This window comes from Pleurodeles waltl, chromosome 10 (assembly GCF_031143425.1).
Source record: "Pleurodeles waltl isolate 20211129_DDA chromosome 10, aPleWal1.hap1.20221129, whole genome shotgun sequence".
NCBI classification, from domain to species: Eukaryota; Metazoa; Chordata; class Amphibia; order Caudata; family Salamandridae; genus Pleurodeles; species Pleurodeles waltl.
The window spans coordinates 832,996,741-833,015,048 of NC_090449.1; the positions used below are offsets into that span (position 1 = coordinate 832,996,741).

The 18,308-nt window shown below is 40.6% G+C and overlaps 1 protein-coding gene across 2 annotated transcripts in view; it reads right to left on the minus strand.

Annotated features, from left to right (window-relative positions):
• Nucleotides 1-18,308, minus strand: part of TPK1 (thiamin pyrophosphokinase 1) — a 1,483,703-nt gene that overhangs the window by 1,447,390 nt on the left and 18,005 nt on the right. For both annotated transcript variants that reach the window (XM_069211507.1, XM_069211506.1), the window contains exon 2: nucleotides 5,820-5,881. In XM_069211507.1, coding sequence (XP_069067608.1) covers nucleotides 5,820-5,862 — 43 coding nt within the window. In that variant the 5' untranslated portion in view covers nucleotides 5,863-5,881. The remainder of the gene's footprint in view (nucleotides 1-5,819; nucleotides 5,882-18,308) is intronic.

Genomic DNA, 18,308 nt, shown 5'->3' on the forward strand with positions numbered 1-18,308 from the left:
GAGGGAGGAAACCTAATACTTAAGCCCTTTAAGAACCTGATAACAATAGGCGATTTGAACAAGGAGGGCTGATCCGGAAGGGAAAGAAAGGCTGACAGTGCAGCCAAATAGCCCTTAATAGTAGCAACTGCACAACCGTTCTGTGCTAAAGCTAATGCAGAATAGAACAGGATAGATGGGCCCTCAAAGGACTAATTTTCTTCTCTCCACACCAAGCCACAAATTTTGCCCACCTTCCGGCATAAACGGTCTTAGTGGAGTGTCGCCTGGCCGATAAAATAACATCTACTACCTCTGGTTGGAGAGAGAAAGAACTCAGGTTGCCCTGTTCAATCTCCAAGACATGAAGGTGCAGGCTCAGGAGGTGGGGGTGTAGAACCCGCCCCTGCGACTGCGAGAGGAGGTCTGCCCTGAGAGGGAGACAGAGCGGAGGGCACAGTGAGAATTGGAGAAGGTCCGTGTACCACACCCTTCTTGGCCAATCCGGGGCTACCTGAGCCCGATCTTGGCGTATATTCCTCAGAACCCAAGGAATCAAGGGCATGGGGGGAAATGCATAAAGCAACTGCTTGCACCAAGAGATCTGAAACGCATCCCCCAAAGCTCCTTGCACCGGATACTGGAGGCTGCAGAATGACGGGCAGTGCGCGTTCTCCCTAGTGGCAAACAGATCTATCCTTGGAGAACCCCACATCTGAAAGATGTGTAGGACCAGATCCGGATGGAGACGCCACTTGTGATCGGCCGAAAAATGTCAACTGAGAGTGTCCGCACGTACGTTGAGCACTCCGGCCAGATGATTCACTACCAAGCTAATCGGATGGGCCGAAGCCAGGACCAGAGTCGCAGGTACGACCCAACTCCTCCCTGCTTGTATATATACCACATCGCGGTAGTGTTGTCCATCAGGACCTGAACTGACTGACTGTGAAGGGACAGGAGGAAGTCCTTGAGAGCCAGACGTAACGCCCGCAATTCTAACAGATTGACATGAAAAGTCTGTTCCACTGGAGACCAACGACCCTTGATCTCCAGGTCCCCCAGATGAGCTCCCCACCCTAGAGTGGAAGCATCCATCATGACCGTGGCCACCGGAAGCGGCAGTGAAAACGGCCTTCCTTGAGAAAGGTTCCTGTCCACAGCCCACAATTGTAGATCCGCTGCAGCGTCTCTGGAGATCGTTATCGACTCCTCGGGATCCCCTTTGTGTTGAAACCACTGCTTCCAGAGGCACCATTGGAGAGCCCTCATGTGCCAACGTGCATGAGTGACCAACAGAATGCAAGAAGCGAACAGACCGAGCAAGTGTAGGACCTTGAGGACTGGAACAACCGCTCCATTTTGAAACATTTGAATCAACGCCTGGATGTCTTGAACCCGCTGAGGCGGAGGATAGGCCCGATTCAATGTTGTATCCAGTACTGCCCCTATGAACAGGAGGCGCTGAGTGGGCTCCAGGTGAGACTTTGGCACGGTTACCGAAAAGCCCAGACTGAACAACAACTGAGTTGTCATCTACAAGTGATGCAGCACGAGCTCTGGAGACTTGGCTTTGATCAACCAATCGTCCAGGTAAGGGAATACCGATATTCCCTTCCGTCTGAGACTTGCTGCAACCACCGCCATCACCTTCATAAAGACACGAGGTGCTGAAGTAAGACCAAACGGAAGGACCGCAAACTGGTAGTGTTGCGACCCCACCACAAACTGGGATACTTCCTGTCTGACTTGAGTATAGGGATATGAAAGTAAGCATCCTGCAAGTCGACAGGCACCATCCAATCCTCTCTGTTCAACGCCAGAAGTACCTGTGCTAGAGTCAGCATTTTGAATTTTTCCTGTTTGAGGAACCAAATCAAAATCCTCAGGTCTAGGATTGAGCTCAATCGACCATCCTTCTTTGGAATCAGGCAATATCTTGAATAACAACCCTGACCCATTTCCTGCTCTGGAACCAACTCCACTGCACCTTTTGATAACAGGATTTGAACCTCCTGCTGCAACAATAGGAGATGGTCTTCTGAACAAAACGAGAGATGGGGAGGGATGGGAGGGGGAAATTCCTGGAAAGGGAGAGCATATCCTTTCCTCACAACGTTCAGAACCCAGGAGAATGATGTGATTAACTCCCATTTGTGGAGAAAAAGACATAATCGTCCCCCTACAGAAGAAGTATGGCTGAAAACGGGCAGAAAACTAGGGCTGCTTTCCTTGTTGTTGTCCTCCAGAGGAAGAGGATGACACAGGGTGCTGCTGTGTGGCTCCTCTTGTCCGAACTCTCCCACGCCCTCTAAAGGACCGACAAGGGAGGCTGGTAGGCTGTTGGACTGTGGACTGGGGTCTCCCACGGTAAACGGCTCCACACCCAAACCCCCTGAACCTCTGTAAGGACCTGAAAGGGGTAGTAGTGGAAGCCTTCAGACCCAAAGACTTTGCTGTGGCCCTACTGTCCTTGAAGCACTCTAGGGCAGAGTCAGTTTTAGCACCAAAAAGTGTTTCCCCATCAAAAGGCAAGTCCAAGAGATCAGTCTGGACATCCGAGGAAAAGCCAGAGGACGTAAACCATGCATGCCTCCTGGTAGCAATAGAAGTACCCATCGCCCCTGGCCACCGAATCTATAGAACCCAGGCCAGACTGGATTATCTGCTTTGCTGTGGCCTGAGCATCCAACAGAAGTTCTCCAAATGGTCCTTGACCCTTCTGCAGCAGTTCCGGAACCATAGCCCTAGCTGAATCCCTCAGGGCATGCACGTATCTACCCAATACACAGGTAGCATTTGCCATACCTCAAGAAGAAAAGGTTTTCTTCACCGACTGCTCCATCCTCTTGGATTCCCTGTCCGACGGAATCACAGGGAAGGAGCCTGGTGCAGACCGTGTGGAACAAGAGGCCTGAACAACCAGACTCTCTGAGGTAGCCACCCTGTACCTCCTTGCCACAGATCTACAGTATTGACAGCTGGTGACGACACAGGCTTCCTCCATACCTCTAAGATAGGCTCCGTAAGAGCTTCATTAAACGGAAGCAATGGATTCGCCGAAGTAGAAGAAGGATGCAGGACCTCAGTTAAGATATTTGTTTTGACCTCTGCAGCAGGCAACGGAAGATCCCAAAAATGTGCCGCCTTCCTGACCACAGTATGGTGTATCCTTCGTAAACTCCCCTGGGGAAGAAAGGTCCCAATACGGGGAAGTGTTTACCCCAGTGGCCGAGTCAAGCCCTTGATATTCCCCCAAGGGCTCCACAATCTCCCCTTCTTTCAACAACTGCCTCTGGTACTCCTCTTCGTCCAAAAGTCTTACAGCCTTTCTACGCGACCTCAGCCTGGCATCTAACCTTGGCGCCGACATAGAATTAGCCGACGTCGATGACACCGGCTTCAGAACTGAAAGGGAGATGAAGGTTGACTTCGGTCTAATCCTGAGCCATCTGGAGCGGATCCCATTGGCGCTGTGGTCACCTGAGGCTCCATCATCGGTGTCGACTGAAAGGGTGATGACACCGGCGCCGCATGTCTAAAAGGCGATGTCATCGGAACCGCAGGTCTCTGAGGCTACGTCATCAGCGCCGAACCGGCACCCTCAGTTGGATAGAAAGGCATAAACGGCGCCGCCTTGTAAGGAGCCGGGGAGCCTAACAAAATGCTAAAGGACCCGTGGGACCAGCCGGTGCACCAGCAGGGGCCATAGCATTAAACATAGAAAACATGGCAATTAAAAATGCCGCCGGATCTGCTCCCGGATCTGGGAAGGCAGGATACCGCTGGTCTCCATGCTGCACCTGTGCTTGCTGAACATCCGAATCCTGCGCCACAGGTGAAAAGTGAGGACTGGAAGCGCGACCACCTCGAAGACCGACGGCGCCGGAGAAGCCTGAGGGCTCTGAGGTTGTGGAGTCACAGTCGGACTAACCTCCCACATCGCACGGCGCCGTCGTGATGGAGACCTGGACCGTGAACGGCACTGAGCCGAACAACGCAGAGAGTCATGACGACGTCGCCTCTTGTGCTTCTTCGACGAAGTGTGAGAAGATGACCTGTGATGGCTATTATGTCCTTGTTTCGCCTTAGCCAAAAAGAGTTTAGTCTCCCTCTCCTTTAGAGCCTTAGGATTCATGCTCTGGCAGGATACACACTCCTCGACGTCATGCTCGGAGCTCAAACACCAAAGGCAATCATCATGAGGGTCAGTGACCGACATGTGACCTAGCACTCTCGACACAGCTTAAATCCCAACTTCCTAGGAGATATTGTAACCAGAAACAAGATGGAACACCTTCAACAGTAGCAAGAGCTAGGAGAAAACGTTAGCGTCGAAGGCACGGAAAAAAGGGAACTGACGTCAGCACGCCGACAAGGACCCCTTATTGGCACAGTGAGATCAGACGGAGTCGCAGGGAGCCGTGAAATTGTGACGTCCTCGTCGTCGTGGAGAGCTAGGAAGAAGATTTTCTGTCAGATGCTGGCGCATGGGAGAATTCATAAGGTGAGGATTACACAGGTAGTTGTATCCATCAGAAATATAGACCAGTGTGTTTTAGATCTGGTGCGTTCCAGAACTGAGAGCATGAATATCATGAAGATGGGTCTGCCACAGTGTCTGATGACAAAGTTACAAACATCCAGTGGTTTGGTTACCTATGCATGTCAACAAAAGGGATCATGCTTCCACTGCAGTGGCTGCCTACTACTAGCTCATTATTACAAAACTATTCACCTACCTTCAAGTCACTTGAACAGTCCACTGGCTCTACAAAGAAATGCCTCTAGCTTCCTGGATAACAAGTTTAACTGGTACAAATCACTGTCCTAGCAGACCCTAACTTTTGGTGGTGGTCCCTAGAGCTACGAAAGTAAAGCACGTGGTAAGGTAATAAAAGAGTAAGCTTCTAAGACCTGGAATAGGAAAATATCGCCTTTGGCTCCTAGGTCTGTAGGGGATAGATCCAAGTTCCATAAGTTATTAAAAACTTTATTTTCCAACCCTCTGAATTAGTCGAGAGATTTCATGTGGATGGAAGCAAGATTGTACAATTTGAGTTTACGTCATAGTGCTTATAAATACGCATGAGCTTTGAGCTGTTCTCTAAAAGCTCCCAGCCACAGTGCATTTCTGTGAAGTGGAAAACCATAATTCAAAGAAAAAATTTGCTCAACCCAAATATATGTGATGTTCGTGATCACTCATCTCCAACATCACCCACATGAGAACGTACTTGTGGAAGCTGAGGCTACTATGAACTTTGGGCTATTCTGTGATGGCCGCACTGCCAAGGGTCTGAGTTGTCAACCTCTGAACTCTACCATTTTCAGAGTAGTGATACAATAGCATTACCACAAGTGTATGGTGTTGTTTTAAGTAAGCTGTAGTAGGAAATTAAGTACAAGTTCATAAAAAATAATAAGTTTTTCTCTTGTGTTATAATATGATATGTTGAGTGTGTAACAATTGAGCACCCACAGTGAGTGTGAATGGTGTTATATTCAAACGTATGTATAAATATATGGATAAATAGTCATCCCTCCACCTACTGAAATCTTTGAAAAACCACCAATGTTCTAACATAATTGGCCAAATGTTACTTTTGTAAACTTATAAAACAACATCAATCGCACAACTAAACTGCACATACAAGTAGGTATCATCAATAACTGACCAAGTACACTAAAATAGGAGGCATAAGAATCTCATAGACAATCAATTGGTTGTGAAATAAACTACTGCCCGTTTAAAGGCATTACCAACAGGTCTACATTATTTGGCATTTGCATTCCATTTACTTTACAAAATTTCCACCATTAGGTAATAAGTGCCATACCTGTTGAAATGAGGCAATCCAAAGGGGTAAATACATGTTCCATGATTAAGTACAACTGACCACTAAAAAAGAAAAAAAGAAAATAAATCAGCACAACATGAATACTTTAAAGTATATTAAACATGCAGATATCTGTGGAGACCAGCTTCATGTAACCGGTGCAAGAAACAAAAAAAATATTTTATAAATTTGATGCATTTTTACAAATCTCTATGACATTTGTCACTCGCCTGCTGCAACAAACTACATTTCAGCGCACCATGTGTTGTGTAGGTTCATTCAGAGAGGAAAAATGTTAGATCATGGGGATGCTGAAAAAGATTCTCTTCCCACAATAGATTCCACTGATAATTTTGCTCTCCACTACAGAAGAAAACAGTGAAAGGATTTACATCAAACCTGGAATGAAAGTATAACCGACACTCAAAAGCAGACCTTTTACAGTTTAGCGTAAATCTGATGTGTAATTTCAGAGATTTTTGCATTTGAAAAATGGTGTCGGACGGGCTTCAAAGGATTAACATTTAGTATATCTTGGCTATTCAACTTCTGCGTTGTGGAAAAGTTGCAAAAAAAAATCCAGAAAGCACATTTACTCATCCTAGGTCACAACGACGGGTACACAGCTTCCAACATGAGTTGAAAAACTGCTCCACAAAATGAGAAAAGCCCTTTTAGATGATGTTAAAAAAAACTGAGAGAACATTCCAACATAATACTTTAAGAAACAGGAAACACTTTTCAGAGCTCGCAAGTTTCAATAAATGAGTTTGCGTGTATATATGTCCACTTTCCTTAGTCAATAGACAAGGATACGGCACTTCACAGATGAAACAGAATTAAAAATCCATTTATTCAACACGCGAAGAAACGCGTTTAGGCATTACTGCCTTTGTCACCCTGACGGTCGCCATATTCAAACCACTATTTATATCACATGATCAGGCTTAGGAATACGTTGTTTCAGACGATTTTCTTCTATATTTCCAGATTAACCAAATTTAACATTGTTACTTAAAACTTCTCAATCTCTTGATTATTCTCACACTCTATGCACGATTATTACATTAAATTGCCACATTAAATATTTCATTTCTAAAACCCTATTCATCCCAAATAAAACATAATGACATGAATAGTATTCCAATGCGTGTTCAACCATAACCGCAATTTGCAGTCAACTGCGATATCTGTATCGGCTTTCCTACATATCATTTTCTTTACTAAATTTTTAATTATTCAATAAGGTTTCTCAATTTTTACATTCTATGTTCGATTATTGCATTAAATTACAACGGTTAACATTTCATTATGAAACCATCTCAACCCAAACAAAAACATAAACATAATGACCCAGATGGTGCTCCAATACACATACCGGTTCAATCATACCCTCAATTTGTATGTCCATGGTGACTATTTTACATAACATCTCATTTCCTTTGCTGAGGTTTCTTATTTTTCAAAATTTATATCCATTATGTGGCTAATCAATGTACCTAATAATTTGTTTACATTCGCCCTATTAATTATATTTTATTTATGATGTGGTAACAAATGTTAACATGAGCATAGATATATACTGCCAATCACTGAACTAGTGTTACTTATTTTCACTATAGCTGTGTATTTATAAATGAATGAACAGTTCTTCACTACTATTTAAACCTATAGGTTTTTTAGTGTTTAACTTGAATATATATCTTGACTCCAAGATTCTTAATTTTTTCTCTCTATTGCCTTTTCTAATGTCTTTATTGATTCCATCAATTGCACTATATTTTATTTCATCCAACTTTCCATTGTATCTTTCATGTATATGTCGAGCAACAGGGTAAGTTTTATCCATGTTTTGAATTGCTCTTAAATGTTGTAGAATCCTTTTATGTACTTGCAATTTAGCACTCCCCACATATATCTTGGGACAACTGCATCTTAAAACATATATTACAAAATCACTTTTACAGGTGTAGTGTCCCTTAATCTTATTAATTATCTTGTGTTCTACCACAAAGGTATGAGTGTTCCAATAACAGGGTCACTTTTCTAAATATGCCGGTGCATTTGTAATATTCTCCTAACTTGCATGTATACCCTATTGTATGTAGTTATGAGTCTATTGGACCCTGAAGCCTTCTTATACTTTTTCTTTCTTTCATTCTGTATATTAAATAAAAGGTAGTCTCTGGTACGTGATTCCACTTTCTTTTTATCCTCTCATTTTTAATCTCATTATTGTATCCTCTTGCACTGACCCAACATCACTTGCTGTACTGCAAATTCTTTTGGCTCTTAATAATTCCCCTAATGGAATGCCTTCCTTCAATGCTTGCGGGTGAAAACTACTTGCATGCAATTTGCTATTACCTGCAGTGGGTTTCCTAAATACTGAGGTTTCCATTTTACCATTTTCCGCCTTAATTTTGACATCTAGAAATTATATTTCTTGAGTATGTATATTAGCTGTGAATTTCAAATTTAAATCATTCTCATTAATGGCATAAACAAAGTTTTTTGCACTTTCTTCGTCACCTTTCAATATGACAAACAAAATCGTTTATATATCTCACCCACATGACAATATTATCATGCCATACATCTAATGGGGGACTATTCAGCACCTGTTCTTCCCACCAGCCCATATACAGATTTGCGTAGCTTGGGGCAAAGCAAGTTCCCATCGCCGTTTCGCACTTTTATTCAAAAATTTCATTACTGAATAATAAAATATTGTGTTCCAAACACTAATTTATCATCAAAATCAACATTTTGCTATGTTTATAAAGTCCTATAGGTCTTGCTCTCAAAAAAATGTTCTACGGCTCTCACTCCATTTTCATGTGGAATACACGTATATAAAGCTGTAACATCCAAAGTCATAAGAATCATGTTAGTATCCCAACTCATATCGAAAACACCTTGTAAAAACTCGGTGGTTTCTTTAAAAAATGAAGGTAAGCCTTCTACTAATGGATGTAAAAATGCTTCAATATACTGTGATACAAATTCAAAAAGACTGTATTAAAAAAACAATAAGACAGTTTTGAATTTATCTGATTGTATAATGGATGAATAAAATGAGAAAAACTTGTTGATTGGATTATCGTTTTGTGAAATGAATAAACTTGATTATGTACAAAGTAGAATAGACCTTTTCCTCTTTGTGAGAAAATTAAAACTAATGAAAATCCATAAACTTAAAGGTAAAAAAGTGAAATTGGAAACTAGAGGAGATATAACTCAGGAACAACAAAATGTATTAATAGAGGACATTTTTTTGATGAAAGAATTATTGGAACTAGAAGAAAATGCCATAGCAAGCATTGATGAGATGAGAGTTATAGAAAGATTAGAGTCTAAAGGTGTAAAACTGGATGAAGAGGGAAGTTCCTGTTTAAAATTAAAATTGAAAACTAATCCACCATCTTGTGGAGATTTCTTGGACCAGTTTGCGGAAATAATAACAAAAGAATTGAAAAGGCTAAGAAATAAAGAAATGGAGAACACCAGAAGGACGTAAACAAGCTATAACAAAACATTAGATAAACTGTCCAAGAATTCAGCTATTGTAATTAGAAGTTCTAATAAGGGAGGTAATGTTGGGATATGGCCCATTAAGGACTATATGGATTAAGCATACAAGTAATTAAATGATGAAGCCTGTTATTAGCGGGTTGATTTGAGATATGTTGAAGACATAAAAAGAGAGTTTGATGAAAATTTGACCTTGTGGAAAGAGGAAGGGTTAATCACTAATGAGGAATATGAGGAATATAATTTTTTAAAGGTTGATTATCCTAAACTTCCAGTATTCTATCTGATTCCTAAGATACATAAAAAAGAGAGGAAACCTCCAGGCAGACCTATTGTAGCAATATGTGACAGCCTTTTTGAATTTGTATCACAGTATATTGAAGCATTTTTGCATCCATTAGTAGAAGGCATATTTGAACGAAACCACAGAGTTTTTACAACGTGTTTCCGATACGAGTTAGGGTACTAACATGATTTTTATGACTTTGGATGTTACAGCTTAATATATGACCTTTAGGACTTTATAAACATAGCAAAATGTTGATTTCAATGATAAATTGGTGTTTGAAACACAAACACATTTTCTTTTTCAATAATGACATTTTTTAACAAAAGTGCGGAACGGGGATGGGAACTTGCTTTACCCCCCCAAGCTACACAAATCTGTATATGGGCTGGTAGGAAGAACAGGTGCTGAATAGTCATGTGGGTGAGATATATAGACTATATTTTTATCATATGGAAAGGTGACGAAGAAAGTGCAAAAAACTTTGTTTATGCCATTAATGAGAATGATTTAAATTTGAAATTCACAGCTAATATACATACTCAAGAAATAGAATTTCGAGATGTCAGAATTAAGATAGAAAATGGTAAAATGGAAACCTCAGTATATAGGAAACCCACTGCAGGTAATAGCATATTGCATGCAAGTAGTTTTCACCCCCAAGCATTGAAGGAAAGCATTAGGGGAATTATTAGGAGCCAAAAGAATTTGCAGTACAGCAAGTGATTTGGGGTCAGTGTAAGAGGATACAATAATGAGATTAAGAATGAAAGGATACTCTGAGGCAACATTGGAAAGTGCTAAAAGAAAGTGGAATCACGTACCAGAGACAGGATGAAAGAAAGAAAAAGTAGAAGAAGGCTTCAGGATCCTACAGATTCATAACTACATACAATAGGGTGCACATGCAAGTTAGGAGAATATTACAAATGCACTGGCATATTTTGAAAAGTGACCCTGTTATAGGAACACTCATACCTACCAAACCCCAGATAACATACAGAAAAAGTAGATCTATGAGAGATGCACTAGTTAAGAGTGACATTAGGATACAGGATGCACAGAATACTTGGGTAAAACAACAAGGTGGGTTTTACAAATGTTCCAAATGTAAAGCATGTAAACATGGTGAGAACATCATATCATTGGTGGTAGAACACAAGATAATTCATAGGATTAAGGTTCACTACACCTGTAAAAGGGGTTTTCCAATATATGTTTTAAGATGCAGTTGTCCCAAGATACATGTGGGGAGTACTAAACTGCAAGTACATAAAAGGATTCTACAACATTTGAGAGCAATTCAAAACATGGATGAAACTTACTCTGTTGCTTAACATATACATGAAAGGTACAATGGAAAGGTGGATGAAATAAAATACAGTGCAATTGATGGAATCAATGAAGACATTACAGGAGGCAATAGAGAGAAAAAATTAAGACTCTTGGAGTCAAGGTCTATATTTAAGTTAGACACTAAAGAACCTACAGATTTAAATAGTAGTGAAGAACTGTATATACATTTATAAATACACAGCTATAGTAAAAATAAGTAACATTAGCTCAGTGATTGGCAGTATGCCATCTATGCTCATGTTAACAATTGTTACCACGTCATAAATAAAATATAATTAGTAGGGCGAATGTAAACAAATTATTAGGTACATTGATTAGCCACATTATGGATATACATTTTTAAAAATAAGAAACCTCAGCAAAGAAAATGAGATGTTATGTAAAATAGTCGACATGGACATCCAAATTGAGGGTATGATTGAACCGATATGTGTATTGGAGCACCAATGTTATGTAGGATATGTAGGAAAGCCGATACAGCTATTGCAGTTGACTGTAAATTGCGGTCATAATTGAACCGGCATTGAAATACTATCCATGTCATTATGTTTTATTTGGGATGAATTGGTTTTACAAATTAAATGTTTAATGTGGCAATTTAAAGTAATAATCGTGCATATAGTGTGAGAATAATCGAGAGATTGAGAAGTTTTAGGTAACAATGTTAAATTTGATTAATCTAGAAATATAGAAGAAGATCGTTTGAAACAACGTATTCCTAACCCCGATAATGTGATATAAATAGTGGTTTGAATATGGTGAGCGTCAGGTTGACAAAGGCAGTAGTGCTGAAACGCGTTCCTTCGCGTGTTGAATAAATGGATTTTGAATTATTTTTCATCTGTGGAGTGCCGTATACTTGTGTATTGACTAAGGAAAGTGGACAGAGTTATACGCAGTGGCGCGCATCAGATAATGCCAAGACCGGCGGTCAGGCACGGACAAGTTATGCTACAAACAAGTGATTATATATATATATATATATATATATATATATATATGGTACAACTGTAAGCAAGACTGTATAACACATATAGAGAAGAAAGAGAGAGACGTTGCATGTTTAAAAATAATAATCAAAAACGGGTGGATTAAATCAAGAGGCCGTGGTTGTATTCAGGACCGAGCAGGTTGCAAGGGTGATTGGGTGGAGGATCCGACCACAGACCAGGCACATCATCCAACCTCTTTAATGGCGAGTGACCACTGGGTGTGGCCTAAGGTCAAGACCTACGTATAACTACTAGGATGCATGAGCACTGAATTCCAGGCCTCGGCTCCACACGTGCTCTGCATCAAACCCTGCAACGCATGGCAGACAGCCGTAAGTAGTGGGGGGCACATACGGGTTATAGATCCTCATGCAGCCACTTAATGTTCCTTTTAAAAATACCTCAGATATTCATCAAACCGGCATTTAAATAACGTCTTGGTTCAGTTAGAACAAACAGTTTAACATTCCAATTAAGAAAATAAACTATGAAATTCACGGAAAAAGACTCAGAATTACATTTGTTACAAAGTAAAATCTAAAGACCCACTAAAATTCACCATTTGCGGACCTAGCTGTAGCTCATGAATCGCAGTGATTTTTATGTTTTGTTTTTTTAGTATAACTTCACTTTAACACAGGGTTTTAACTGATTTTCAGAGCTTTTTATCCTACATTAAAGGTTATAACCAATCCTAATCATAACTGCACTTTAAATGTAGTTAGTACTGTAATTTGATAAAAACACTCTGTGAAGCTATAACTGTATGTGTATATAATTACCCCCCTATCAATTAAAGTACCTGCAGCATAAATAACTATAGCACATCTCACTAAACTCCAACCTCATGTTATCTTTACTTCTCTTACTAAGGTTTTTCTTTCACACTGCAGGTATAATTGTCTATATTGTGTATCATTGCAAAGAAACTGCTAGCTGACAAATCTCACATCCCAAACTCTGGAATTAAAAACAGGATGTCTTTATTTTACACAGAAATAATACAATATCTTGTTGGACACTTTCTATAATTTTGTCAATAATGACAGGAACCCAAAAAAAATATCCCACGCTCTCTGTCACTGGGGTAAAAAGTCAAGATTGCAATCATTATCTCAGCATAAACAACAATGTCTAGATGATGAGTTCATCCTAAGATATTAATCGCCATATCTTCACTGCCATTTTTGACACCTTAAAATCTTGGGTAAACTCCGTCTAAAACTATGACACACCTTCATCTATCGGCCCTATGTCTCCCAGCACATTCACCATCACTGGGCTGCATATGACCTTAGCAAGCACGCTTTACTCTGCAAAAAATCCCATAATACAGCATCTTGCAAAAGCAAAGCACCAAATTGAAGTCAGCATATTCAGGGGCGTACCACAGGCCCCTGGTGGCACTGCTGCCGCCGGGAGGCCCAACCCTCCAGGGGTGCCCCATTCTGCCCACGGCCAACGAATATTTGTGAGATACGGGAGACTCAGAGGTCCCCTTCTGCAGGGGACCCTGTCATTTTGCATTACATCACTGTCAGTCCCCACTGGTCAACATCCTCCTATACATCATCTGGCGCTCACTGACCACCTCACATCAAATTCTGAAACTCAGTTGTCCAGCACCGAATCAGACTCAACACCCACACCACCACATCCTTGCTGGATCTCCCCTGAGAGATTCTACTGCACAAAAAGACGATAGGCCGTAACAGGTTCTCCCATGTGCTGACCTCCATCTTCACAGAAAGCTTAATATACTGTGGCTCACCATCCATGGTGTTACTAGCTCTTTACATGGACAGGCTCCTACCTCTAAATTACACCCTGGCTCAACAAACGAAAACATGTAATAGTGCTCCAAAGCACGTTTTCATTATGTTGGGGAGCCTAGGGGACAAATTAGACTCACTGAAATTGGCATTCTTATGCTCCAACAACTCTCCCATTCCCACAAAAACACAACTATGTAGCTTAACATCGCCTTTCTAATGAGGCAGCACACATTACAGTTGTACACAGCCCTAGAATGGCTGAGGAACCTCCGAGACTACCATCTCTCACACATCTTATTAAAGCAGGTACATTAAATTCACTTCAACACAAAGAAAACAACAAAATCACACTTCTGTAAACCCCTCAACTGCGGCTCCATGGCAACAAACTACCCCAACATTGCAGTGACAATCCTCATGCATAATCTACACTTCCTTGGTTTCACAGAGACTGAAATACGCCTGCCAAACACTGGCTGACATTCTGCTTCCACCAAATGTCTTGATCCAAAGAAAAGAACATTGAGACCAACATGGAGAGGGTCTGACCATTATACATAGAAATTATCTTTTTACACTCTTATCTGTCGGCAGATTTTCAGATCTTCAACATTATATATGCACTTCATCCACTTCTAAACTTAGATTTGCACCCTCTCTCCCACACATTAAGTTTTACTATGCAAATTAAAAATCCAGTGAAACAACCAATCAGACCAAACTCCTTTCCTTCTCGGTACATGCCTGATACAACATTACCTGAAAACCACAAACAAAAACTCTATATGTGGTCTCATAATTGCTAGGCAAACTGATGGTGTCAGATCCAATTCAAATTGACTGGTGTGCTTATATCCTAACCTGTTTTATAATAACAGATCAGAAAGTACCATCCAGCAAAAATGTGAAAACCCATCAAAGTACAGAAGGAACTGATGAGCACCAAGATTTCCTCTGCCCTGCAATCTGTAATCAAAGCAATCACAGCAATGACAATCGCTTTTCCAAGCTTATAAGTCAACCTTTAAGGGTACTATCACTGACTTTAGCCCATTCACAAGAAACTGCCCTAAAACTTAAATCTTAAAGATAGTTTTCTCCTGAGCTCAGTCAAGTCAGATGCCAAACTCCAGTCTCACTTATGTACAAAGCCCTCCACCTCAACATCCAAATCTACTTAAAGAAACAAACTCAGTCATAGGAAGATACAGACACTGCAGAACAATGCAGAAGCAGAAACAATCTCTTAGAAGTCACTGGACGTTTCAGTAAGACAACAACACAAACTTTTCAAAACTCATTGTTAAGTGAAACTAAAATTTATGTTCTATCACTCACAATATGAATTGACAGTGCTCTAAATGTATAGCTCTCTGAAACCCAAATCGTTATATATGTATGGGATAAACTCCAGCCATACAACATAAAGATATTGCAATCACCAAGGAGTTCCATGACCATATAAAGAAATGAGACATTTATACTTGGAAACATGAAGAATAAAATGTATAGGAAGACATCTAAGGAGCTGCCAGATTCAGCATAGTCCGGACAAACATTTTGGAAGTCAGAAAAGGGCACCAAAGTCGTTTCTCACACACCAATACAATGAGATTTCTTATATGAACATTTTATGCAGGCGTGACTCTGAAACCATAGAACGGATGAGAACCAAATTTGATTGACACATCGATGTTTATACATTCTGTACCTTTTCCTGGTTTTGTGGAAATTCATTCACCCATTTTGACAATAGAATGAGCAATGTGAGGTTCTTGTGAGCATGTCCTAGTATACATCTTTCATCTGACCGGATACGGACGTTGCTTTTGGAAGAAAGCACTTTGCAACATAGTTGTTCTTCACAAACAATTGTTAAAATACGCACATGGGACAACATAATTATGCAAGTTGGCAAGGCCAAAGGTTACGTCTAAGCAGACTACATTTATACATTCCCTGACACATGCATAATATCACAATGGATTGTATGAAGTTGCAATTTACTAGATAAAACACATATAACACACAACCAGAGGTCAGTTTTGATGAAGAGTATATGCCTTGCCAGAAAATCATTAGAAATCACCTCACAGACAATACCTACACTGTAACAAAGTTTAACTTGGTAACAATGTGTATCCTTATATATGTTTGCAAAGACTAATAAAGAAGACACACAAATGACACTGAACTCACACCTTGCTTTCAGCGTGGGAAAAGCCTATGACGTGGTGGATCATGATCACAAATCCCCTGACACACACAATACAACACTGAAACAAACAGGTGTTTCACTATGGGCCAAAGTACCTTGCCTCATTTGAGATGTTCACAAATAAATAATAAAGTAAACAAATAAGGGGCACACAATACCCATCTTGAAATCAGTCTGGGCTTCCAGCGTCTAGGAAGGCCACCAACAAAGTCCCCGAGACACACAGCACATGGGGCCTTTTAAAGAAGAACATAGTAAATCTGCATCAGCAAAGGTATACCTATGCAAGGGGACAGGTTTTCTACTCTTGGAAATGTGCAAGCATTCCCAGTTGTTCTCCAAAAGGATGGCCAAATCTTTCAACCACTTTGAAAACAATGACTCATATGCGAGCAATACACTTGCAATGATGTGATTACATATTCAGCAGCATTGTTGATATACCTCAATGGTATTTAGCCATCTTTCCACACCTTAAGAGATCCATACATGCATCACAAGCAGCGCATTCCGCCAGCCAATACTTGTGCATGCTTTGCAATAAGAACATAAGCAGTAATCGTGGGGTCCTCTTTGTACAACAGGCGTGACCCTAAGATCAGCGTCTTCAGGGCCAACACCTGTATCTGTACCCAAAGCTACTTTGGATCGGTCTTTGTCCTCCTGCTTCCAGCAGCCACTCGTCCATGGGCCTCATTATTGTGCAAGGCACACAGAATTGAACGATGTCTATGCAGTGCGAAAACAAATCTGCAATGCTTTTTACAGGTAGACTTTAGGATTTTCGGTATTGTAAGTAACATGTTTTTAAAGTGACAAGCTGAAAAACTAAAAAAAAAAAAAAAAAAAAAAAATGTAACTGTTAATTCTGGAATCCTAAAATCAAGTTTTGGTCATGACGTCACCAGTAATGTTTGTACACTCCTACTTACCATTCGTTCCTAAGGCAGATAGGGCCAATAGCCAAGTAGGGGTGTCCCAACACTCAGACCCACCCATAACCACGTGTTCTTTTTAAATAAATCTGGCACATCCTTACTAAACATCTGGTCTTTTAGTAAGATTTCCGGTGTGAGACATGAACTTAACATGAAACCCTTTTTAACAGAAGGAGGATACTACAGCTTAGAGAGCAGGGAGGCAAGGTCTGAGCTTTCAGATAAAACTCAGAGGTTCCCAACAGCGTCCTGTGAACAGTCCAGCCGCTATAGTGCCACCGACAACCCAAATAGGATTGTATAACGAGTCTTAAACTGGCAAGCATACCGGCGTTACAGAATAAGAACAGACACAGGCCTTTCTTCATTTAAGAGTGTTCTTCGCTCTACCCACTAGCCAATCTACAAACTCGTGGAGTTCAGGAAGTGAGGAAGTCTCCACTAACCACATTTACCATTCCACACTGGGAACTACGACAGCACCACACAACTACCCCCACTACCAATCAGAGCTTATGTGGGATCATGGGCAGGGAAATAAACTTGTTTCTGTTAAAGTCCGAATGAAATACTGCATAGATGTAACAGAGTAGGACTAGAAAAGGAGAGAGAATAAATTGTTTCTTTTTAAATGTGGTAAGTACGCAACTGCCAAGTTTCTATGTAACACCTTACATTTCTATGGGCTAGCTATAAGCGCCAGTGTCTATATTATATAACACCTAATTCTGAAAGAGGCAATGTTCTAAGCACAGTCAGTACTTGTACATACGGCAATTACCACATTCACTCTAACTTGACTTTTCTCTTCTTTCCCCCTCCAATCCTCCTCTGCTCAAAGCAGAACTCAGAAGCGGGGGGTGGCACTACGCACTTATACGAGTGGCACTCTTACTACACAAACCTACAGGTTTTCAAAACCAAAAATTAACAAAAGTTACATCTTTCTCTTTAATTATTAATTTTCGATCAAAAGGAACAGGCAAACCATAAGTAATATACAAAAGCAACTTTTATAATGTCGAAATACATAAGTTCTTTTTTCTGATGACATCTATGAATCACCTTGTGGTTTATTATCAGGTCACCAGGTCTCTATGACTGCGATACTCAATTACTTGTTATGCATCACATGTACCAACATTTTCATCGCTAACAGCTTCATCGCGCTAACATAAAATTGGAAGGACACACATAGGCTGTGACAAAAGAATCAAGAGGTAAATTAATACTAATAGCATTCTCAAAACAGCTGAACCAACCAAAAGCATAAGTCAGCATAGTGGCAAAACATATTTCTCCAACCTAAGGTAAATAATTAAGAAGTAGGATGTGGCATAGGGCTCACCAATGAGAATCAATTACATCACGTCACCCAAAGTAGCCCTTT